Raw genomic sequence first — 22,915 nt, forward strand, 5'->3', positions numbered from 1 at the left:
GCATCTAGATCTCACTGTGCATGAAACCAAATCTATCCCCTGGACTTCTTAGTTCTCTGTGCCAATAAGTTTCTTTTTGTTTGTCTGTTTAAACCATACAGGGTTGGGTTTTTGTTGTATACAACAAAGAGTCCCGACTAATCCAAATCTCCTTGTCCCCACCCCCAAACCAGGAGCCTCACCTCACAGCCACTGAACAAAACCAAGAACAATCACCTCCTATTGAAAACTTTAATGAAACCAATAAGTTAATAAGTTAACAAAGTGAGGTACTTGCATATCCGAGAACCGAGTTGATGGCGGAACCTCGATCGTGGAAGGAAGGAGGGCTTCTTCCCATGTCTCCTTGGTCATAGGGTAATCCCATTCTCCTGGCCCTCTCCACAGCTGTCTCTGAGTGGGTGGAGGGGTGGCTCTCTGGGGACAGTGCAGTGCAGGTGGGGTGAGCCAGGAGTGGCTCCATCCAGGGCATGATGGTCACATGCAGAGGGCATGTTGGGGCAGAGGCTGGGCACCATGGACTGAGCAAGATCCAGTCCAAGCCCTGGTGCTGGCGCATGCAGGTCCCCAGCACGAGATGCAGGCAGCGTGGCCTCGGCCCCTTGTTCCCACAGAGGGTTGCCATTGGTCCACTACCCCTCACCTTCCTGCCACCTGCATTGGCTTTGCAGAAGAGGAGCAAAGGGGTGGGGATAAGAAAGTGTTCCTGGAGTGAATGGGGGCTTATGCCTGGATGTGGGGCTGCCAATTGAAGTGAAGAAGTGGGGTATGGAGGGAGGGGAGACAGTGCATGTGAAAGCCGGATGCGCGGTTGGTATAGCTATTACATGCATTCTTATTCTCTCTGGGAGTTAGAGTGACTAGGAAGGCACAGGCCCGGCTAGAAGTGGGCCTGGGGTCTCTCCAGTGGTGTCAGACCTGGGCCCGAGTTGTGCTGTGGAGACACGGAGGCGGGCCCTTGGGGACAGGCAGAGGCAGTGGGTTAGGGCTCCTGGACCAGAGAGGAGGTGATCTTCTTGAAGAAGGGGAGCGGGTAAAGGTCTGGGTGGGGCCTGGAGAGCTCTCGGGTTACTTCAAAGCTCCTTCTCCTGCTCAGATGGAGTTGGGGGTCTTCCTCTTAGTGGACGTCACCCTGCAAGGCCAGTCCACTGGCATCTGCTGCAGAGGCCCAGGAGCGGCTGAGTGGCTCTGCACTCATGTCTCCAAGTGTGTCACGTCATTGCATGTTTAAGTGTGAGAGGCTTTCTTCCTGTCTGGAGAAACTAAAAGGCTATGTTTGTGCGATCGTCCACGAAGCACTGTCTGGGAGTTTTGGGGAGGATACAGAAACTTGTGCTGACTATGAGTGGTGTCTGGAGGGCCAAGGAGGGGAGTGGCCACCCAGCAGGAGGAGGGAGCCCCTGGGAGCTGACACTTGCAAATGGGAAGAAAGGCCCAGGCACTGCCCTTAGGAGAGGGCAGGGGAGAAACAGGCCCCATGCTGGGAGGGGAAGGAGTGATAAGCCAAAGAATAGGGACAGGGTGGTGGCCAAGCAGCCTGAGACCAGCTACTGCTGGGGGCCCAGCTCCCAATGGGGGAGGGGCAGAGAGACCCCATGGGGGTCCCCAAAGTTGCATATTTAACATGGTTTGCATATATGGTGTCCACCTGCCTTGTGGCAGGGTCCTGTGCTTTGTGGGTACCTGTGGGGGCACCTTGGCCCACCCCCAAGTGGGGCGGGGACTTGGCGGGAGGGCTTCCCTGCTGTGTCCGAAGGGTGGGCCAGAGACCTCACCTTGCATAGCTGGAAGCTGGGTCAGGGCCCAGGGCCCCAGCGCCCGCTCCCACTCCCGGGGCTGTGCCCCTGCCAGGTGGGCTACATAGGGCCTTGATGGAGTGGGCAGGGCACTGGGGGGCCCAGAGGCCGCGGGACGGCCGCTGCTGCTGCCCTCTGTGCGACCTGGCATCTCACGCTCCTGAGGTGGGGAAAGGGCGCTGGCACCCACAGCAGGTACCACGCCCACTCAGGCAGCTCAATACTGCGTGTGGTCTCTCTCCCCGTGAGGGAGTGAGTTCAAGTACGAGAGGAGTCCGGAGGCCTCAGAGGGCAGTCGGAGCGCCAGGCCGCGGGGCTCGCCGTGTGCTGCCCTGCCTCTGAGAAGTCCCTCAGTCCATGTTGGTGCTGACCGAGCGGGAGATGCTGAGCGTCTGTGCGGAGACGGAGATGTCCTCGTGGTCCACAGGGCTGTGGTAGTCGGAGGTGATGTCGGGGTCGAACAGCGGCACTTGCACGGCGCCCAGGCTGGCCGAGGTGCCAGAGCGCAGGCAGCGCGAATAGAAGCCCAACAGCAGGTCCAGCTTGTGCTCGATGGACTGCACCTGGGGACAGGGCGCAGCTGGGAAGCAGGGCCTGGGACCGGAGGGGACGCGGCCGGGGGCGGGGCTTGGGTCTCGGGGCGGACCCTAGCTGGTGGAGTGGGCGGGGCTTATCTGGGAAGCACAAATCCCTCCTGGAAAGGTGGAGCTTGGCTAGAGCGAGGGGCGAAGCTGGGCACTGGTGCATAACCCGGGGGGTGGTTAGGTGTGACCGATGGGGATAGTCCGCGAGCTACAGCGACAACTGAGAGGCGGGGTCAAATGGAGTAGGGGGAACTGAAGTAGGCTTATCTGAAGGTTATGGGCGGGCTTATGCAGCCTGGGGGCGGGGCTTAGCAGGAGAGGGCGGGTTTATGGGAATGTCTGGCGGCGAGGGCGGGGGCTTCGGCCGGGGAGGGGGCTCTTAGGTCTTCTCGGGGACCCTTGGGCTGTGGCTGTGGGAAACGCATCCTCCCCATGTCACCGCGGCCCCCAGAGCTTCTTGGTATGGCCAGCTCCGCCACCCCATCCTACACTCACCTGCTTCTCCACCTTGACCACGCGTCCCATCATGCTGATTTCATCCACCACCTCCGCGTCGGAGGGCCCCTTGTCGCCCTTCTCCCGGGCCTTCCTGTCCCCGGGCCCCCGACCCACAATTTGGTCCACCCTAAGGGTAAGGGAACCATCAGAGGGCCCGGGGACACGCCGTCCCTCCCTTCCACAAGAATTATAGGTTGCCTGATGAAGGAGAAGGCACCACGAGGGGACAGGCAATCTGAGGGAAGGGGCCATTGCCCTGCCAGATGGAGGCTGAGTTGAGGGTGGAGGGACTGGCCCCTGCTCTGGTGGTTCTCCACTGGCCAAGCAAAGGCACCACACACGAACCTGACAAGTAAAACAACCGTCTGGTGAAAGAGGAATGGAAATAGTGGACTAGGAGGCCCAGCGCAGTGGCGCATGCCTATAATCCCAGCATTTGGGGAGGCTAGGTAGGGAGGTATCACTTGAGCCCAGGAATTCGAGACAGACTTGGCAACATAGCAAGCCCTCCTCTCTACAAAAATAATTTTTTTAAAATTAGCTGGACATGGTAGCTCATGCCTGTGGTCCCAGCTACTTAGGAGGCTGAGGCAGGAAGATCACTTGAGCAGGAGAGGTCGAGGCTGCAGTGCGCTGTGATTGCACCACTGCACTCCAGCCTGGGCGACAGAGCAAGATACTGTCTCAAAAAAAAAAAAAAAAAAAAAAAAGAAAAGAAAAGAAAAGAAAAGAAAAGATGGATTGGGGAAAAGGGGAAAGAGGATGGGAGGAGTGGAGACACGTGGGAATGTGACTTTTAAGGTGGGTGGACAAGGCTAGAACTGACCTCACCTTATTTTTCTGCTCTCCTTTGCAGCAAAATTCTTGAAAGTGTTATCTCTATCCTCTACCTCCAATTCCTTTCCTCCCCTTCTCTCTTAAACCTACTCCAATCAGGCTTTCACCCCTGCCATTTCACCAAAACTACTGTTGTCAAGCTCCCAAATAACCCCATGTTGCTAAATCCATTGATAACTCCTGTCCTCATTTTACTTGACTTACTAGCAGCACTCAACACATCTGATCACCCCTTCTTCCAGCAAACCCTTTCTTCATTTGAAACACCACCCTCTCCCAGTTCTTTTCCTACTTCCCTGACCTCTCCTTTACAGTCTCCTTTGTTAGTTCCTCCTCTATCTCTGCAACCTGGAAACACTGCAGGATCCAAGGCTCACTCTTGGGACCTCTATTCTCTATTTACTCCACTCACTAGGTGATGTCTTCAGATCCATAATTTTCAATTCCTCTACACTTTCGACACCAAATCTTCATCTCCATCCTGTACTTCTGCTCTGCACTCCACACTTCTCTATTCAACTGCCAGATCAACACTCCACTTGAATGTCTGATAGGCATCACAAACCCGGCACCTCCCAAATCTCCTGACTGAAACTTGCTCCATTCATTGCCTTCTCCATGTCAACAAATGGCAACTCGATTTTTCCTCTTGCTGAAGCCAAAAACCTTAGCTTCATCCTTGACTCTCTTCTTTCTCTTAACACCCCATCAGAAAACCCTGTCAACTTTGCCTACAAAATGTATCTAGAATCTGACCACTTGTCCCACCTCTGCAGCTGCCACTCTGTTCCAAGTCCCCACGGTCTCATGCGTGGAAGTCTGAAGCAGGTTCTCATTGGTCTACCTGTGTCCACCCTCACTCCGCTAAGTCCATCCTCAACACAGCACCCAGGGTGATCCTTTTAAAAGACAATTCAGATCTTATCAGTCTTTTGCACAAAACCCTCCAATGCTTGCAGCTCATCCTGGATGAACACCAACGTCTTTGCAGGGGCCTACAGGACTTTACATTCTCTGAGTGCCGTTAGCCCTCTGACCTCACCTCCTACCTCTCACTCCAGTGCAGCCACACCAGGCTCCCTGCTGTGCTGAAGCCAACACTCCAGCCACTTGCCCCTCTCAAGTCCTTGGCACTTGCTGTTCCCTCTAGAACCTTCTCACCTATTTAAAATTGCAAACCCTAACAGCCTGACCCTTATTTTCCTCCTTAGTATTTATTGTCGTCTGACATATTCCAGTTTTACTTATTTATCACTTATTCTCGTTCCACTAGAATGAAAGCTCCATAAGGGTGGGAACTCTGCTGAGCTTTCTGCCATATCCCCACAGGCTGGCAAGTAGTAAATGCCCACTGACTATTTCTCGAGTGAATAAATGAATGAGTGGACAGTGAAAATGCAGGCCAGAAGAGGAGAAGGGCAAGGTGCAGGTGATGTGGGTCTTGGGGTGAGGATTCTTCCTAATGCTGGGTCTACCAGAGAGATGTGGGAGGATTCCAGAGGCAAGAGGTGGGCAGTGAGGACAATTTGCCTATTCTCTTGGGAGATGGGAGGTCAGTGATTATTTTAGGCTGATTATTTTAGGACCAGGAAACAGTCATTCTAAACAAAGCCCCCAAGGCATATGAGTCAATAGGGCTTGCACAGAGGACCCACCGCACAGAGAAACTTTGGTTGGGTTGTTTCTCAGCCTTGGGACGGGTGCTGGGTCTGGCCTCAGGCTGGCACTGCAAGCCAGGGACCTCCTCAGTCTAGAAACTCAGCTGCAGCAGTGAGCCGTTGCGGGTGCTCGGGGGTTGGCCTCAGACTTCATTCAGGGCTGGGGTCGCTGCCTCCCTGCCCCTGCCTCCCAACAGGCCCGGTGCACCCACCGAGTTTGCAGGCTCTTGATCCGGCCCAGCATGTCCAGGTGGCCTGCTGAGTACTGCTCAATGACGTCCTTCACGTCGTACGGTCGCAGTGTCTCCTTGAATTTCCTTTTGGCCACCAGGAACTTGAGAATCCTGTTGGGGGAGGGGGCTCAGAGGGAGTGTCCTGTTAGAGCAGGGATTCTTTCCCAGCACCCTCTCCATCTCTTTGCTATCCCCTTGTCCAGCACCAGGGCACCTCCTGCTTGGCCACCATGAACAGCCTCTGCTGCATCTCCCAGCCTCCCCTACCTCCAAGTAGCAGAAACAGGGATGAGATGGAAAGGGGTTAATCAACCAGCCGGGGTGGAGGATGGGGTTCAGGGTGCCACGGTATGAGAAGACAGGAGATCAGCCTCGAGAAGGAGGCTGGGGTGTGCTTTGAAGAGCCCTGCATCTCTGGCAGAGACTGGGCACTGGGACATTGTGGGGCAGGCACATCAATAACTCTGTTTTTTTTTTTAATTTTTATTTTTTAAAGAGATGGGGGTCTCACTATGCTGCCCAGGCTGGTCTCGAACTCCTGGACTCAAGCGATCTGCCCGTCTCAGCCTCCCAAAGTGCTGGGACTACAGGTGTGACCCACCGTTCCCGGCTCAATTACTCTGCTTTAGCATGCCAGCTCTGCCAGCCTGTGTGGAGAATACCCTGGAGGGGCAGAGGCGTGGGCAGGGAAACTAGCTTTAGGGGATGGGGGAGGAGATATGGAAGAGCTTGGAGCAGTTCAGGAGGTGGGGCTGAAAGTCTCCCTGGTCTGAGTCCAGGATGACTCCCATGGCTTGGGTGACCGAGTGGATGGTGGTGCCACTGCCTGAAATGGGAACCAGCCCAGGAAGAGGAGCAGGTTTGGGGCATGCTGGCTGAGAGGTCGGTGGGGTGGCCCAGGAGAGCTGGCTTGGGTCAGGTGGCAGGTCAGGTACTATGTCCTTGACACTGGGCACATGGAGGGGAGAGAATGGATGGGTGAAAAGGGGGTAAGCAGAGGCTTCAGACTCTGGGGGATAGTGGGGACAGGTCCAGCTGACTCTGATTTTATATATTTATCTATTTAGAGACAAGGTGTCACTCTGTCACCCAGGCTGGAGTGCAGTAGCTCAATCACGGCTCACTACAGCCTCAAACTCCCGCACTCAAGCCATCCTTCCACCTTGGCCTCCCAAGTAGCTGGAACTACAGGGGCACACCAACATGCCTGGCTAATTTTTTAATTTTTTTTTTTTTTTTTTGCAAAGACAAGATTTCACTATGCTGCCCAGGCTGGTCTCGAACTTCTGACCTCAAGTGATTCTCTTGCCTCAGCCTCCCAAAGTGTTGGGATTACAGGCATGAGCCACCATGCCCAGCCTGACTCTAATTTTAAAAGGAATACAAGAAAAGAGGCTTGTGGGCAGGTGTATCAGCCAGGGAAGAAAGTGGGGAGCCCAGAAAACTTGGAGGTTGAGGGGGTTTCTGGAGCTAGAGCTGCAGGCTGGAGATGGAGACTAGGCCAGGACGGCACACCAAGGAGCTTGGAGGCCAGATCCATGCCTAGGCCGTGGCCTAGGAGACCCTGGTCCCTGCTTAATTTTTGAGGCATGGAGACAGCCAGTAGAGCAGGGGCTTTCAAACTTTTTTGACCAAGACCCACCATAAAAAATACATTTTTTTTAAAAATACAGTTTCACTCTTGTTGCTCAGGCTGGAGTGCAATGGCACTATCTTGGCTTAATGCAACCTCTGCCTCCCAGGTTCAAGTGATTCTCCTGCCTCAGCCTCCCAAGTAGCTGGGATTACAGGCGTCCACCACCACGTCCGGCTAATTTTTTGTATTTTTAGTAGAGACGGGGTTTCACCATGTTGGCCAGGCTGGTCTCAAACTCCTGACCTCAAGTGATCCATCCGCCCAGATGGGGAGCAGCAGTGGGTGGCACACGGAGCGGGGTGCTCGCCTCAGGCCTCAGTCTTACCTGACAGAGCGGATGACTGTCTTCACAGCAGGCATGATGTCGTCCACCGTGAGCTCACACTGGTAGCTCTTCTCCTCTGCTACTTCCTCTGAGGGGGCATCTGAAAAGGCAGGTATGGGGCAAGTGGCCCACTGAAGGGGCCACTCCCAACCTCCCATCCGACCCTTGTATGCCAAACCACCAGTAGAGTGTCCAATAGGAAGACAGAGGCCCAGAAAGGGCTCAGAACCTTCCTGGGGGCTCCTGTGTCTCACTGCCCTCCCCAGGGTGGAAAGCCCCAGTGTGTTGCATGCCCATCTGCCCCGGTGGCCAGTCAGGGTAAACATCTGCCTGGTGGGTAGGTGGGAGCTGCTTTAGGGCACAGCTGGCCTAGTCCAGGGCAAGTTTGTTGCACAAAGCCCTGGAGGAAGCCCCACTGGTTCCACCTTGCAGAACAGTGAGCCCCAGAGATAAGGGGTTTGATGGCACTGCATGTAATCATGCACACAGTCTTCTCCTTCAGCTAAGATGGAAGGACACCCAAGTGGCTGGCTCCCAGGCCCAGCTCTGCTACTAGGGAAGGCCCTTAAAACAAACCATTCTTCCCTGAATGAGAGACGCTTCTCTGAGGCTAGTGCCCTGTGTTGCGCAGAGAGGTGATGCTGTCCTTGCCTCACAGGAGCAGTGGCAAGAGCCCGGACAGCTTCCAGGACAGGGAAGGGAGGTCCTGGGCACCAGCTGTGCCCAGGCTTCTATGGGCAGCACCTCTCAAAGACTGGTCTATGGGGTTCTGTAAACTCTGAGGTGTCAGCCAGCAGCATCTTGAGGGCTGACACAGCACAGGCAGAAACAGCATGGCTGGGTCCCCTCCCTCCAAGGCCAAAGGGGGAGCTGTCCCCATCCCCCATCCTTGTGCACTCACCCCACCTCTCCCCACCCAGGGGCCTAAAGTATGTCAAAGCTGGGAGAAGTCTTCCAGGGGGCTTGGTCCAACCCTCTCATTTTCCTGAAGAGGACACTGAGGCATGGAAAGGGGCAGTCTCCTGCCTAAATCACAGTGGAAGTCTCCAGCAGAGCCAAAACTCAGAAAAGTGACATCAGCATGGTCCACAGTCTCATACTTGCAGCCTGGGCTGGGTGAAGAGGGGTAGGCAGAAGGCCTGGGCTTTGGAGCTGAATAGACCTGCTTGAGGAGAGCACCTCTGCCACTCACAAGCTGAGAGATCTCAGTGCCCACGTCTGTAAAGTGGGGACAAAAACAGAACCTACTTTCCAGGGTCACTGGGAGAAGTAAATGAGATAAGCCAGTGCTGGGCAGTGCATAGGCAGGGCTCATCAAGGATGCATTCCTGCCGCTTCCAAAGTACGTTTGTGTTTAGCTATTTGTTGAGCACCTACTATATTCCCAAAAGTCTTCTGTTCACCTTCCATGGATTATCTCATTTAATCCTCACAATAATCCTAGGAAGTGGATGCTATTATTGTTCCCATTTTATGAATGAGGAGAATGAGGCCCAGAGAAATTAGGTCACTCGCCTAAGATAAGTGACAAAGCCAGGATGCAAATCCAGGCAGTCTGGCTCCAAAGCCTGTGCTGCTAACCACTATGAAATGCCACCCTCCACGTGATTCCCAAACAGTCTGATGTCCATTGTATAGCAGAGCAAATATTATAATGCCCATTTTACAGATGAGAAGACCAGAGCCCAAAGACGGTCCATCAGTTCCAGAGCTGAGACGCGAGCCAGATCTTTCTGCTCCCAGCCCAGACGGTCCCCGCCCTGCCACCCTCAGCCGGCCCTCGATCGGACTCAGCCCCCCGGGGGCTTACCCTCAGCAGAGGTGCGGGGTTTGAGTCTCAGAGATGCCCGGAAGCGGGTGCGGTCATTGAAGCTCCAGCTCTTTTGCACCTTGGTGGGGCTGGTGGCCTCACCCACCTGCTCGCTGCTTGGGGAGGTGGGCATTGTTGGAGGTGCCAGATGCTGCTTGGAAGGACCCGTCCGCCGCTGGGAGCTGCCCATGCGGATGCGGTCTTTGATGCCCATCCGGCTGCTGGCAGGGCAGGCAGGTTGGGAGAGAGCCAAGTTAGCCAGAGCTGGGGGTGGGGGTGAGTGGGGACAAAGCTGACTTAGGACTTGGGGGTGGCTATTAGGTCTGGATTCCCCGCCAAGCGGAGACTTCTTGGGATGGAACAAGGATGTGGTAAGGGAGGCCCTCACTCCTACAAGAGGCTGATTCGGGGTCAGTCGAAGCAGATCCTCTCCCCACCACCCACATCCCACCCCTCATCACCCGGACAGATAAGGGGTGCACAGGAGACAGATGTCAGAGTGGAAGGAGTGGGAGAAATCCAAAGTCAGAGACACAGACAGGAGGATGTGGGAGCTGGGCCTGGCGCAGGTGAGTGGGCAGAGGGTGGGGGTGGCGACCCCTTTGGGCACAGACAGGCTGCTGAGGGTCGGAAGCTCACCTGGCCATGCACACGGAGGTAGGCCTCCAGTCCTCACTGTACACAGGGGCAGGCTGTGTGGAGTCGAGGGTGTGTGTGTGTGTGCGCATGCACACACACACCTTGTGCACACACATGTGCGAGTGTGGGTGTACAGGCACTGGTGTGTGTACATATGTTGGCATGTGTTTACATGTGTCATTTCATATTTTCCTCCACTCCCCACTGCTGCGGCTATCTGATCCCACACTGGTCAGGGTTTTAGGGCCTCGTACAGCTGTGCAGGCAGTGCACTGCAAAATAAGGACTCCATCACACAGACTTCCATGCAATGGTGCCCTGGAGGTGTGCAGTGTGATGGCCTACTGAGGGCCTCGGCCCCATGGTTCTAGCTGCTGGGCCCACATGTATGCCCAGGCCATGCCTGGTGCCTGCCCTCTCAGTGAGGGTCTCTATTTGATAACATGTTCTTCTGTGGTCTCTCCTACCTAAGTTCAGCCCACCTTGATTGACATCCTGCCTGTGTGGTCTTGGATCCCCGCTAAAGATCTACCCCCCCATACTGCCTACTGAGCTCCCGGTTCAACAGCATTTACACAGTCTGTGTGCATGTGAACATGTATGTGCATGTCTACACATGCACTCAGACTTCCCTTCCCGCATCCAACTCCCCACCACGTTCCCCAAACGTTGGAGGAAAACAAGTTAGCAGAGGCCTCATTCCCCAGGACAAGCCCTGGTTAACCATGATCTGGTAGAGTAACTCTGTGTCCAAGAGGTTCAAGGACAATGTTATGGCTGTTGGGGTAGGACCTATGCAAATGTCCTCCATCCCATGCCCTGTGACGTCATCGCTGCCTCCCCTGCTGTGGTTTGCCACTAGAGATTCCGACAGGTTCAGGTTCGGGTTCAGGGGGACCCACCCCAAATGTCTGGGGCCCCAGATCAAGAGAGTACCAGCCAGCCTTAGAGGAGACCTGAAGTGGGGCAGGAGTTGGGGGAGGACACCGTGTCACCTACTCTCAGAGGCTTTCAGATCAAGGGTTGAGCAGAGAAGAGATTCTGGTTTCGGTATTGGGTGGGAACTGGGGTCTCCCATGCCCAGGGCATGGGGTGGAGGGGAGGGAGCCAAGGTGCTGAAGTGAGGGAGACCTCGAAACCAGGGGCACCTTCGGGAAGGTGGCCAGGATGTAGGGCCATCCTTAGGGGTGGGGGCCTCTGCCCAGAGGGGAGAGGTTAATAGGTCAAGGATGGGGGCCCTGAGGGTATCAAAAGGACAGGGACAGTTCCCACTATCCAGCATGCTCTCCACTGGCCCAGGACTCCATCGACACATCCCAAAGATTCCAATCAAAGTTTGAGGTTGGCTCTCCCAAACTTTCCTCTGCAGAGCCATTCCTGCAGGCTCCCTCATGCTGGCAAGCACCCTCCACCCTGCCCGGTCCGTGCAACCCCTTCTCCTGTCCTCCACTCCTCCAAGGGGGAGAGGAAGAGAGGAGAGTGGAGAAGGCCCTGACACTTTGGCCAAGGGCCTGGAACTCCACATCACTGCGCCCACCACATAAGGCTCCAATGGCGTTCTGGAGAAGAGGGCAACCTCCCTGTCAAAAGAAGTAATGCAAGCAAGGCTGAGCTTGCACTCAGCAGGACTTATGGAGGAGGGAGTTCGAGGGCTTGCACTAGAGACCTTGAAAGGTCCCTTTCCAGCTCTGATTCTGTGATGGTTGAGGAAGCTTCCAGTCTGGTTTGTGGGGTTCTGTAAGTTTCCAGCCAGCCAGAGGCCCTGAGCTCCTTTTTAATGCAAGAAGGCACTGTTTTCCCAGGAGTGGGTCTGGATTCCAGTTCCTTGGGCAGGGCCCAGAAAATGGCTCCTATCAGCTCCTCTAAGTCTGAAAGCTAAAAGAAGGTGGAAGAAAACCTGGCACACAGTGGGCACCAAAAAGCTCTTTCCCCTCCCAGGCTCCCAGAACGTGCAGGGTCCCATCAGGCTGCCTTAGTTCTTTCAGTTCTCTCAGCCACTGTGTGTGGTGGGCGGTCTTTACCATCCCTATTTTATATACACGGAAAGAGGTGAGATGATTTGGCCAAGGTCACAGAGCTCCTATGAGATGGAGCAAGAACTGGAACCCAGCCTTCTCTGACTTCACAGTCTATGTTCTTTTTCTGGGTCAAGCAATCAGGACAGGGTGTAGAGCAGTGGTTCTCAACTGGAGCAAGTTCCCCCACTCAGGGGACATGTGGCAATGTCTAGTAGGTAGACATCTAGTAGGTAGAGGCCAAGGGTGCTGTTCCACATCCTACCATGCATGTGATAGTCGCAAACCACAAAGAATTATCTAATGTCAATGATGCCAAGGTCAAGAAACTCTGGCTAAGGATCTGTTGGTACCTGGGAGAAAGATGGGGTGGGCTGGACTGTGGCTGCCCTGCTGGGGAGGCCGAGCTCTGCCCAGGCTGCCCTGCTGGACCCAACTCCTTGAACTCACTTCCACAAGGACTTTCTTTAGGGCCTCATGATCTGCCCTCCCAGGGCCACTCTCACTGGGGGAACAGAGGCAGCCTACGACTTCTGAAGCCACATACAGCCCCTCTTCAGGGACTATGGAAACAGCCTCACCACTGGCCTCTGCCATGGCTGTGTCCTTCCTGTCCACACCCTCCACAGCCAAAGGAGGCTTGTGAAATGGCGGGCCTGACCCAGAGACTCCTTAGCTCAACGCTTCAGCTCAAACCATTGCCCACAGCCATGGTTTCTAAGCTATTTTCTTTTAAGGTAAATAAGATCTTAACTGCTGAACATACCAAATCAAATAAGGCCAATATTTATTGGAGCCAGGTCCAGTTTTAGTGGAAGCAGACCCTATTTACATCTGCATTTTACATCTGAGGAAACTGAGGTGCAAAGGGGTCAGGTGATTTGCCCAAGGACACATGAATAGTGGGTGGTAGCTAGATTGTGGTCCAGAACCCACGTTTCTAGGAAAAAACACCTCTCAGCAGAAGCACACATGGGCAGCCAGGAGCCCTGCCACTCATCTCCTAGCTCCGGGACCCCAGCCCACAGGGCCCCAGAGGCACCTTTGGAAACCCAGGACTCCATGAGCTCAGGCTGCCAAGCATGCCAACAGGGTGAAGCTCACACTGGACTTTTAGGTTCTGCATGACCCAGCTCTGCCCCCAACCTTCGCTCTGATGTCCAGTCTCAGGGGGGCCAAACTGGGCTGCCAGCTTTTTTCCCCACACTGTGCTCCCTCTTGCCTCCTTGCTTGGGTCCGTGCTGCTTCACTGCCTGGAATGCCCTCCCTGAAACCCACTGCTTTTAGGGCTTCCTCTGGGTTGTGTGCCTGACCCGGGCTCCACAGCCCCTGTGCTTCCTCCCTTTGTTGCACTCATCACACTGAGCTGCAATTACTCTTTGCAACTCTCCGAGGACAATGTTTTATTCATCACCGTGTCCCTAGTGCACAGAGCAAGGCCTGGCACAGGGCAGGTACCAAGGAATGCCATGGAGATGCCACTAAAAGAGCTGGGGTCCTGGAGCTGGCAAAGGTGCCAAACCCAGCTCCTTCAGGCATCTGCTAGGTCCCCAGGTGGGTAGCAGGGAGACAGAAAGCTAAGCCCAAGGCCTGGCAAAAGTCAGAGTGAGAAGGACCCTCAGAGGTCCTCTAGTTCAATCTGCCCACTCCACAGACGGAAAACTGAGGTCCAAGAAGGGAAGCAATTTGGCCAAGATCACAGAGGGCATCAGCAGCAGAGCCAGCACACATCCTTAAGGCTCCTGCACGTGCCCCTCCTGGCACCCTGGGCCCATGCCCCAGACCTAGCAGCGGCATCCCAGAAAGGCGAGGGGTTCACTGGGGACCCAAGGCAGACGGCAGGCGGCAGGCACATGCACCTTGTCCTTGGCCCATCCTGTCCCCTCTCCAGCCCCCAAATTGGGTGGGGCAAGGAGGAGTGGGGACAGGAGGAGCAGGCGAGGGGGTACCTCGGTCTCCAGCTGGCGTGGATCCGAAAGAAACTCCGTTTATTATTAAACATCTGGCTGGAAGTTTGAGAATAAGACACGAACAGAGGTTAGCGGGAAAGGGGCTGTGGGCAGAGTGTGGGGAGCTGCTGGGATGGGGCCGGCCTCCGGTAGCTGGTGGGAAAGAAGGACCCCCACCTAAATCATCCTCCAGCCCCATCACCAGAACGTAGATGTTCTCACACTTTGCATAGGGATCCCCTGGGGACCATGTTACATATGCAGAAGGCTGTGTCTCTTCTCCAGAGATTCTGATCCTGTGGGCTTGGAGACAGGTCCAGGTATCTGCATTTTGAACAAACACCCCATGGGATGCTGATGCAGGAGGTCTGGAGACCATGGTTTGATAAACTCATTGCAAAACCCTGAAGAGGAGAGGTGCTGGCCCTGGCAATGCCATCCCCCAGGAAATCCTGCTCCTTTAGCACCACTTCCTGTGGGCACACTTGGCCCAGGTCCATCCCCAAGCACCACCAGAGGTGTGGCCAACCGAGTGTGTATATGTGTGTGTGTTTTTGGTGGAGGAGGGGTGTCCTGGCTGGCGGTCTAGACAGCCACGATTAACGATATGGCCATTGGGCCTGAGCCTGGTGACTGATCTACAAACCATGGCTCAGCCCCCTGGGGTCCCTGGGAGAAAGGGCCACTTTACTACCATCACCCTGTGTCCCAGACACTCGCCAAGTCCCCTCCCAGGCAGATAGATACGAGGCTGGGAGTCAGTGATAGCCAAGCCCTTAGTAGTAATCTGTTCCTGGGCCCTGGGGGTGTCAGGGACCAAAGGAGCCGTGGGGAGTGTACAGGTACTAGGCCCCAGGCTAATGTCCATTCCCCTTGCCTTCCTATTCAGTCAAAATGAGACCAGAGTGAACTGGAAGCACAGAGAGCCCTGGCTCAGGTCCTGGACAGGATTGCTGGGATACAAAAACTCTTGAGTTTCCGCCTGGAAACTATGTTTGGTAGGGATGAAGGTAACAATGAGGGACCTTCGGGCAGAGAATCTGAGAGGGGCCCTACTCTCCCAGGGAGCTCTCAGCCTGGCCTGGCAGTCACGCTTCCCCTCCCTCCAGCCCCAGACCTGGAGGGACTCTCCCTCTCCACCCACTTCCTGTTCAGCCCCTGGCCCAGAAGTGCCCTCACTGAGAACAAGGAAGGGAGGCTGCTCCCTGCATCCTCTGCACCAAAACTCCTCCCTAGGCCTTTTCAGCCCAGAAACTCTAGAGTACCCAGAGTCCCAATCAGCCTAAACACTGCCGATTTTCCGCCAGGACACACAGGTTCAGAATGACTGAAGGCTTCCTCCAGGACACACAGCATCAGGTGGCAGAGGCGAGCTTCCACCACGCCTCCCCTGCTGATCACTGGGCGGCTCGCCTCTTCTCCTATTCTTTGTTCTGGGCCTGGGGCTCAGAATGACATTGAAGCTCAAAGGCCAGATGTCCATTTGGCTGGTTCAGGGGTGATGTGTGAAGATGAGACAAAACAAAGAGATGGGTAAAGGACGAGGGAAAAAGAATGAGGGGGATTTAACCCCTGACCTCAAAGCTAAACCTCTACAAGAGCAGCCACTTTCCCATGCTGTGAGTGGACGGGCTTCCTTTATCCAAACATGCCTGAAATTCTTCTCTTTAGGAACGTTTATGTGGGGGTAAGCATTGTTCTTTGTTCTTCTTTCAAGATTTTGTAAAAAGCTTCAGGAGAGACAGTTCAAGGGGAAAGAGATGGCTGGGAGTGCCAAAGTGTACCTCAGTAAGGAAGGAAAAAGAACCCCAAGAGGACCCTCTGGGATTAGCAAAGTTGCAGACAAGGGCTGCACAAGAAAGGAACATTAGTCACTGGCTGAGTTTACGCAGGTCCTACAGAGGTCTTAATCACAGAGCTCTCTTTCCAGCTGGCATCTCGTTCCCAAGAGGCGAGTTCAGTACTAAGTCCCTCCTAGAGCAACATGCCGGGGGAGGGGGTTCCCTGCCCTCACACCCCAGGATGGTGCCCACGATTACCTGAGCCGTAAGCACCTGTGGCCAGTGGCCTCCTCCTCTGTCCAGCTTCCCGGGAGGGATGGGGGTGCAGGGATGGAGGAGTAAGGGGGACGTGGGAACAGAGAAAGAAAGAGGACAATGCCATAAACGGAGGAGATGATGGGAAAGGATGGCATGGACATCTCTCCCACTCAGACCCTCAGAGCCCCACAGGACAAAAAGGTGAGTCCAGCCTGACCCCTCCAGAGAGGCCCTCAGTCTGTACCTGTCTGGCCCTCTGATGGACTAGGAGTCCCCCAAACAGGCCCAGACACCCACGAAGTGGCTGAAGGCAGGTCTGAGAGAGGATGAGGACAGAGAATGGAAGAAGAGGAGGAGAAGCAAGAGGAGGTGGCAGCCCCACGGGGCCCCTACCTTTCCCCAGGGCAGAAGGAGGTGCTGCCCGGCCGGTGGCAGGTGGCAACGGGCGGGTAACGGGAGGGTGCTCCGTCGGGTACCGGCGCCCGCCGCACCTCCAGGGGCCGTAGGCCCCCATTGCGGGCCCGTTGCACGTGCTCAAACAAGAGGGCCAGCTCTCTGCAGGAGAGGGCACCATCAGCGGCAGGCAGGGCCATGGCACCACCCCCCTCACCCAGTGGGCACAGAGCTCCTGAGCTCAGATCTTGCCAGGTCCTGCCGCTCTAGAGGTGTTCACTGACAGCCCGGCCAGAATAGGACAGGGTGGACAGTGGGAGACTGGCCTTCCCCACTCCCTTTCTACCCCCAGTTCCCAGGGATGCCAAGCATGGATGTGAAGGCTGGCACAGCTCAAGGGCAGCCGTGCAAGGAGCTTAATCTCAGCCCATCAAGCTGACTGCGTGAACGTGCCGTGCCTGCTCAGAGAGGCCAGCAGTGGCCCTGACATCCTTTCCCTCCAGATCTGACTCTGGATTTTAAGGGGAGATGGAGGTGAGGAGGGCGGTGTGACAGGGTGGCTAGCCCAGCTTCCTTCCCCTCCAGCACTCACTCCTGCCACTGGGTTTTTGAAGACTAGATTCGGGACCGTGGCTTCTTCCTAACTCTCCAGGCCATTTTCTGCTGCCATGAGCCAAGGAGGGTATCTTCCCTGTCTCCTGCCTGCCTTCCCATTGTATGGATGAGCAAACTAAGGTCCAGGGAGCAGATGCCCAGTGGATCCAGAATCTCCAGACTAGGCTCTGTTCCTCTGGGCAGAGGTCCTAGACCATCTGACCACCCCCACCCCCAGATCTTCCCTCATACACATCGTATTTCTTACAAATCAGCCCTGCCCCACTCTCGAATGCCCAGCCTTGAACAAAAGGCCTCTCTTCTAATCTAGTCACCTTCCCACTCTGAGGTAGGAGTTTGCCTCTGCCGGGTGGAGAGATGTGGGGGCACCAGTGTGATGCTGGGAGCCCCTCTTCCCGTCCCCTTCTCTCCTGCTTCTCCCCTGGGAAGCCCCTAGGGCTGGGAGGGCGCAGGGATGGGGAAGCCAGGTGCAGGGGCGAGTGGAATCGCGCAACAGCTGCTCCTGGAGAACTAATGAGGCAAAAAAGGCACCCGCAGAAGCGCTGAGCACAGCATCCTGCCCCAGCCGCAAGCTTGATGCCCGCCTGCCCGTGGGACCGAGCTGGGCTCCATGGTTTTCATTCCTGCCTGAGGGCCTAGCCAGGCACCTGGCCACACGCACCTTTGTGATGCTATTAATAATCCCTCTCCTGGTGCCACCCCCATGCAGTCTTAGCCTGGCCCGGGCCAGTGGGGCAGACCCACTTCTGGGCCCTGAGGCTGCTGACTGGCCCAGTAAAAGTGGGCACATATTCCTATATGGGGGTTCAGGGTAGGAGCATGCACCTAAGTCTGGAACACATGTTTCTGCCCATCCCACACTTTCTCCAACCAGCTGCAATATCCACTAACTCTGTCCGCCATTCAGGACTGAGGGGAGACGAGCTGGCTGTATCACTGCCCTAGGTGGCATCACCTATGGGTGAGCATGCACACTGCCAGCACTCCAGGGCCGGGGTTCAGCCATGGGGCAGGGCTTCACCAATGCCCTATGTCCAGTATCCACCTCTTCCCTGGGCATAGCAGAGTGGAATAAAGGACACTCCAGGCTCTGAATTACATAGGATCTGCAGAGCCAGCCCAGGGTGCTCCCCTGGGAGCCATCACCCCCTTTCCACCCTCCAGGGTTGAGTCTCAGCCACTTGTCCTCAAAGGGCATTGCTGCCAGCCCCCCACCCACCCCCACCCCCAGCAGGACCTACCTGAAGGATGGGAGGATACTGTCATAGTAGTACCAGGTGGCTGTCAGGTAGGCCCGGCTCATATCGGTGGAGTACAGGCGCCAGGCAGCCTGGTGGTATGGGGGACGTGGGGGATGGGGCATCAGTGAGGCCTCTCAGTCCCCACCAGCCCTCTCCCCTGAAAGAACCCAGTCCTTGGTCCAGTTGTGGGTTACCCAGAGCCAGAGGCCAGTTCCAATTCCACAGCCACTGACAGGGGCAGCCAAGAAAGTAAGGCCTAGGGAGAAACGACTTCCCCGAGGGGACAAAGCAGATCAATGTCAGAGCCAGGGGCCACAGAGCATAGAGGTTAAGAGCTGGAGTTTTGTTGTCAGGCAGACATGGGTTTCCAATCCCAGCTCTGCCCCTTATTAGTGAGGACAAATTAAGTAAAGCTTCAGGACCTCAGTTTCTTCACCTGTAAAACGCATGTAACACTACTTGCCTACCAGAGTGTTGTGAGGATTAAAGGAACAGTTGTATATTAAATGCCAAGCTCAGTGCCTGGTATATAGTAGGCACTTCATGCCAGGTTCCTCTGTTAAACACTCCTGTTATTCCCCTTATCACATTTGATGAATACCTATTCATTGTGTATTTGACTGATATCTTTCTCTCCCCCTAGACTGCAAGCTGTGTCTTGGTTACCGCTGCATTCTCAGTGCAAGTATAGTGTCTGGCACATGTGGGTGCTTTGCAAATGTTTGCAGAATGTCATTATTATTACTAGCAATGCCACTCCATCTTTCCCAGCTGCCTGTCACTGCCCATGGGAATACTAAGGACTGAGAGGGGAGGAAAAGCATTACCTACCAACCCCTCAGCATCCATGGGCTTGCCGAGCTTCCTCTGCAGCAGGAGGGATGAAAGTCAGACAGGAGGAGAGACTGTCCCTCTCCCTCCACGTAGGAAGAGCCAGGGAGGGACTGTGAGTGTGGCCATCAGTGAGAGCAGGGAGGCATGGAGGCTGCTAGGCAGGACAAGGCAGAGCTGGGCCCTGGATGCCTCCCTTCTTTGGATGCCTCTTGTCCTTAAGGGGCTGCCACCGCTGACCTCACCAGCCAGGCACCCTCCTAAGACAGGAATATTTTTACTTCCTGCTTGCCTAGGCCCCTGGCATGGGCTGGGGAGCAGCTGCCAGAGCTGTCTCATTAATTATGGGCACCACAATACCAGCTGTCTCTTGGCATGGACAGTGCCAGCCGCCTGCACCTACAATGCCCCTCAGAAGGCCAGCTCCCAGGGGACAGTGGCCATTGTGCCCCAAGGGACGCTAAGAAGAAAAGGCTGAGCTGGTGGCTGGAGATAACAGCGACAGGGAGGAGGGTTCTACCCTGGGGAGGAGAGACAAGGAGGGGCTGAGTGAGGCTTGGGTTTGGGGCTCAGAGGGTGACAGGCTAGGGAGCAGGCAGAGGTGGACTGGGCCAGTATTCCCTGAAGCATTTCCTGCAAGGAGTTCCCTTACACACACCCCTGACTAGAAAAAGCCAAGGCCTAGTCCCAGGGTTACAGAAAATCAGAGCCCTGGCCTCAGCCCACACACAGTCACAACACGCCATGGCACAGAGGGAAACTGAGACCACACACTCCTGGCTTCCTACCCACCCCTCTGGCTGTTCCTTCTGTCTCCTTGCCCAGCTCAACTTTGCAGGCCCACCCACCTGCTAAATGTTGAGGTTCCTAAAAGCCCTGTCTGCACCATCTTCTCTTCATTTGTGTGAGTGCTTGTGGAATGAATGAATGAATGAAGATGCTGGAAGTGGGGGCAGGCTTACTGCTGCACAGCTGATGGGGGCAGCAGTGGGTCTCCACCAGAGGCCTCCCAGCTCCTGTCTGGGCTCCGCCCCTCCCCAGGCCCTGTGAAGTTGGGCTGGAGTTGGGCAATAGGGCAGTTCTGGCTAGCCCTAAACCAGGCATTTGGTGCAGGGGGAAGTTTCTGGCACTGTCAGTGAGCATCCTGGCTCTGTGTGTGACTTGGCATGTGGCCCCAGGAAAGTCACATAGCCCTTTTGAGCTTCAAAGTGGTGTCACAGTTGGGCTGGGGACATGGGTCAGCACACAGGGTTGACACACCAGTGCAGTCACACGGCCCTGCTCCTAGGGCTTCTTCCCGGGCATCTTGTACCTGGATGAGGTTGGCTGCCGGCATCCTCCGCTTCTCGAAGTGCTTCTGCCGGTGCTGCTCCTGGACCTTCAGGGCAAAGCCGGAGCCTAGGATGCCCTAGAGGGATAGGGCATGGTTGGGGGAATGTGCTGGCAGTGGTGGGGCAGTAAGAGGCTGCAAGGGTGTCCCCATCCTTGCCTCTCTGAGGTACCCCAGGCTCCCCAGGCAAATGTGTGACAGGGGTGAGCAGGTCCCACCCTCAGCCTCCCCCACCAACTGAGCAGGAGGCAACTCACGGCAGGCAGGGCAAAGAAAGAGATGCCCAGTAAGGCGAAGCCAGCAGCCAGGACCCTGCCCAGCCATGTGTGCGGTGTCTTGTCACCATAGCCGATGGTTGTCAATGTAATCTGGAGACACAAACAGGTTACAGGCAGGACTGGTCACGGGGGCCACCTACGGCTTGTTGGGGGTACAGGCAGGTAGGAGCCTGATCATGAGGGAAGGGGCCCCTGGTCACCCACGGGGGCTGGTTAGGGTCATAGATGGATTCTCCCTCTCCTGGGCTGGTCAGGGGGAAGGGGTATAGTCACAAGGTCTTGATGTGCGGGGCTAGCTGGGGACAGAGGCAGGTCCACCAGAGCAGGTTGGGGGGTTAGCATTGGGGCTGGTCTCAGGGGGGTCCCAGCTCTAGTGAGAGGGCAGGGACAGGCCCGCTCAACCCTGAGTCAGGAGTCACGATGGGCAGACCTCGGGAAGTTCCCAGGGAGGATCCCAGGGAGAAGGGCAGCCCTACAAAGACCCTCACGCACCGTCCCCCACCAGAGCGAGTCGGCGTAGGAGGAGAAGTCGGAGTTGGCGTCCTTCTCGGCCAGGTAGACCAGGAAGGAGGCGAAGATGAGCACCAGGAACCCGATGTACCAGGCGGTGATCAGCTCCTGCGGGGCAGGCGGAGGGGCGCGGTGAGGAGCGCTGTGCCTGCCTGGGAGATGTGGGGGGCTTCCACACGGGAAAGGGATAAAGGTCCCCCATCTCCCGGAGTCCCAGGCTCACTTTTCTTTCTCAGCTCCTCCCATCACGGCGACCCTGCCCCGGCCTTCGCGAAACCGCCAGCACTCCCCCTACCCCGACCCCCATTCCCACCCCCACCCCCACCCCGCCTGCCTTGAGTCTCCAGGTTCCAGGCTCAGGACTCCAGCACCCGGCCTACCTTGCCCCGCCCCCCAAGTCCCACTTTCAGGCTTCCACCTGGGGCCCACCCTAGCCCCGCTCCAGCCCCACCCTCAAGTCCCACCTCAGCTGCCCACTTTGTGGTACGAGTGGTCCCTTCAAACCCAGAAGCATCCAGGGGAAACCCTCAAGCCCCGCCTCTCCAGCCCCGCCCCCTGATCCCGTCCGGACTCCTAGGCCCGCCCCTACCTAATTCAGACTCCACTTCGCCCCACCCCCTTAGACCTCGCCTCCTGCTAGGGCTCCAACCCCCGCAGGCCACACCCCTTCCCAGCACGGAGACAGCCCCTCTGACCTCGCCCTCTCCGCCCTGCCCGCTCTGGTCGTGCCCCAGACACGCCCTCGGGTCTCCGCGCGCGGCTTGCAGGCCTCACCTTGCTATGCGCGTAGACCACTGAGCCCAGCAGCTTCCAGGTGCCGCCGCGGCGGTCCATGCGCACCATGCGCAGGATCTGCAGGAAGCGCATGCTGCGCAGCGCGGACGTGGCGAAGATGTTGCCCTGGGTACCCGCGGCGATGACGGCCACCGAGGCCACGAACACGATGAAGTCTGCAGGGGCGGGGGCGGCGAGATCACAGCCAGCCTACCCCGCGCACGGACCCGGAGGCGGGGACTTCTGGGGATGTGGCGGGGGACTGGGGAGGGAGGGGGAGGGTCCGCTGAATCTGTGCGGGTCTCCAGGGTCAGAGTCGGGATTGGGGGTAAAGGCGTCACCCTGGCTCCTGGGGTCAGGGGTCAGGTCGGGCGGGGCGCGCCTCATTACCGATGACACAGAAGGGCTTTCTGGCAAAGCGGAAGCGACCCTGCCATCCTCGGTAGCGGCAGCAGCATCCGGCGGACCAGACCCGGACGATGTACTCCAAGCCGAAAACCACGATCATCACGAATTCCTGTGGGACCAGGGGCCTGAGTTCTGGTCCTCACTCTCCAGAACTGGGGCCCAGGTCACAGCGCGGACCCAGCCAAGAGTCCCTGGGTTAGGGGGACCAGGGCCTCCTCGGACCCTTCTCCTGGAGTTTCCTGGACTTGACGATTCCGGAGGGCAGGTGGCCCCCTCCGCCTCCTGCAAGAAGACTAAAAGCCCTAGTGTGTCCTCCCCTTCCGGTCCCCATGAACTGATCGGATTTTTCTGCTCAACAGGCCCTCCCTGTCCCAGCTGTCTCAGACTCCCTAATTCTGACCTGGTGACAAAAGGGGTTGCTGGCTGTCAGCTGTCTCCCTCTGAGGGGCTTCCATTTGGTGTTTTGTGTTTAGGCAAAAACTGACCTAAAATCCACCACACGTGGAGTTTGCAGAT

The 22,915-nt window shown here is 56.4% G+C and overlaps 1 protein-coding gene across 4 annotated transcripts in view; it reads right to left on the reverse strand.

The window, feature by feature from the left end:
* Positions 1–217: 217 nt before the first annotated feature.
* The window catches only part of KCNQ4 (potassium voltage-gated channel subfamily Q member 4), a 57,035-nt gene continuing 34,337 nt past the window's right edge, over positions 218–22,915 (reverse strand). Inside the window, exons 3-14 of one of the 4 annotated variants that reach the window (XM_513360.5) lie at positions 22,382–22,508; positions 21,992–22,167; positions 21,200–21,325; positions 20,687–20,797; positions 20,412–20,507; positions 18,269–18,357; positions 16,413–16,574; positions 9,378–9,598; positions 7,568–7,667; positions 5,586–5,717; positions 2,876–3,005; positions 218–2,359 (exon numbers count right to left, since the gene is read on the reverse strand). In XM_513360.5, coding sequence (XP_513360.2) covers positions 2,147–2,359; positions 2,876–3,005; positions 5,586–5,717; positions 7,568–7,667; positions 9,378–9,598; positions 16,413–16,574; positions 18,269–18,357; positions 20,412–20,507; positions 20,687–20,797; positions 21,200–21,325; positions 21,992–22,167; positions 22,382–22,508 — 1,683 coding nt within the window. In that variant the 3' untranslated portion in view covers positions 218–2,146. Of the gene's footprint in view, positions 2,360–2,875; positions 3,224–5,585; positions 5,718–7,567; positions 7,668–9,377; positions 9,599–16,412; positions 16,575–18,268; positions 18,358–20,411; positions 20,508–20,686; positions 20,798–21,199; positions 21,326–21,991; positions 22,168–22,381; positions 22,509–22,915 lie in introns of all 4 variants that reach the window. The other 3 variants (XM_063803103.1, XM_016960174.3, XM_016960176.3) reach the window with 3 other exon arrangements.

The sequence above is a fragment of the Pan troglodytes genome, chromosome 1 (assembly GCF_028858775.2).
Source record: "Pan troglodytes isolate AG18354 chromosome 1, NHGRI_mPanTro3-v2.0_pri, whole genome shotgun sequence".
Taxonomy (NCBI): Eukaryota; Metazoa; Chordata; class Mammalia; order Primates; family Hominidae; genus Pan; species Pan troglodytes.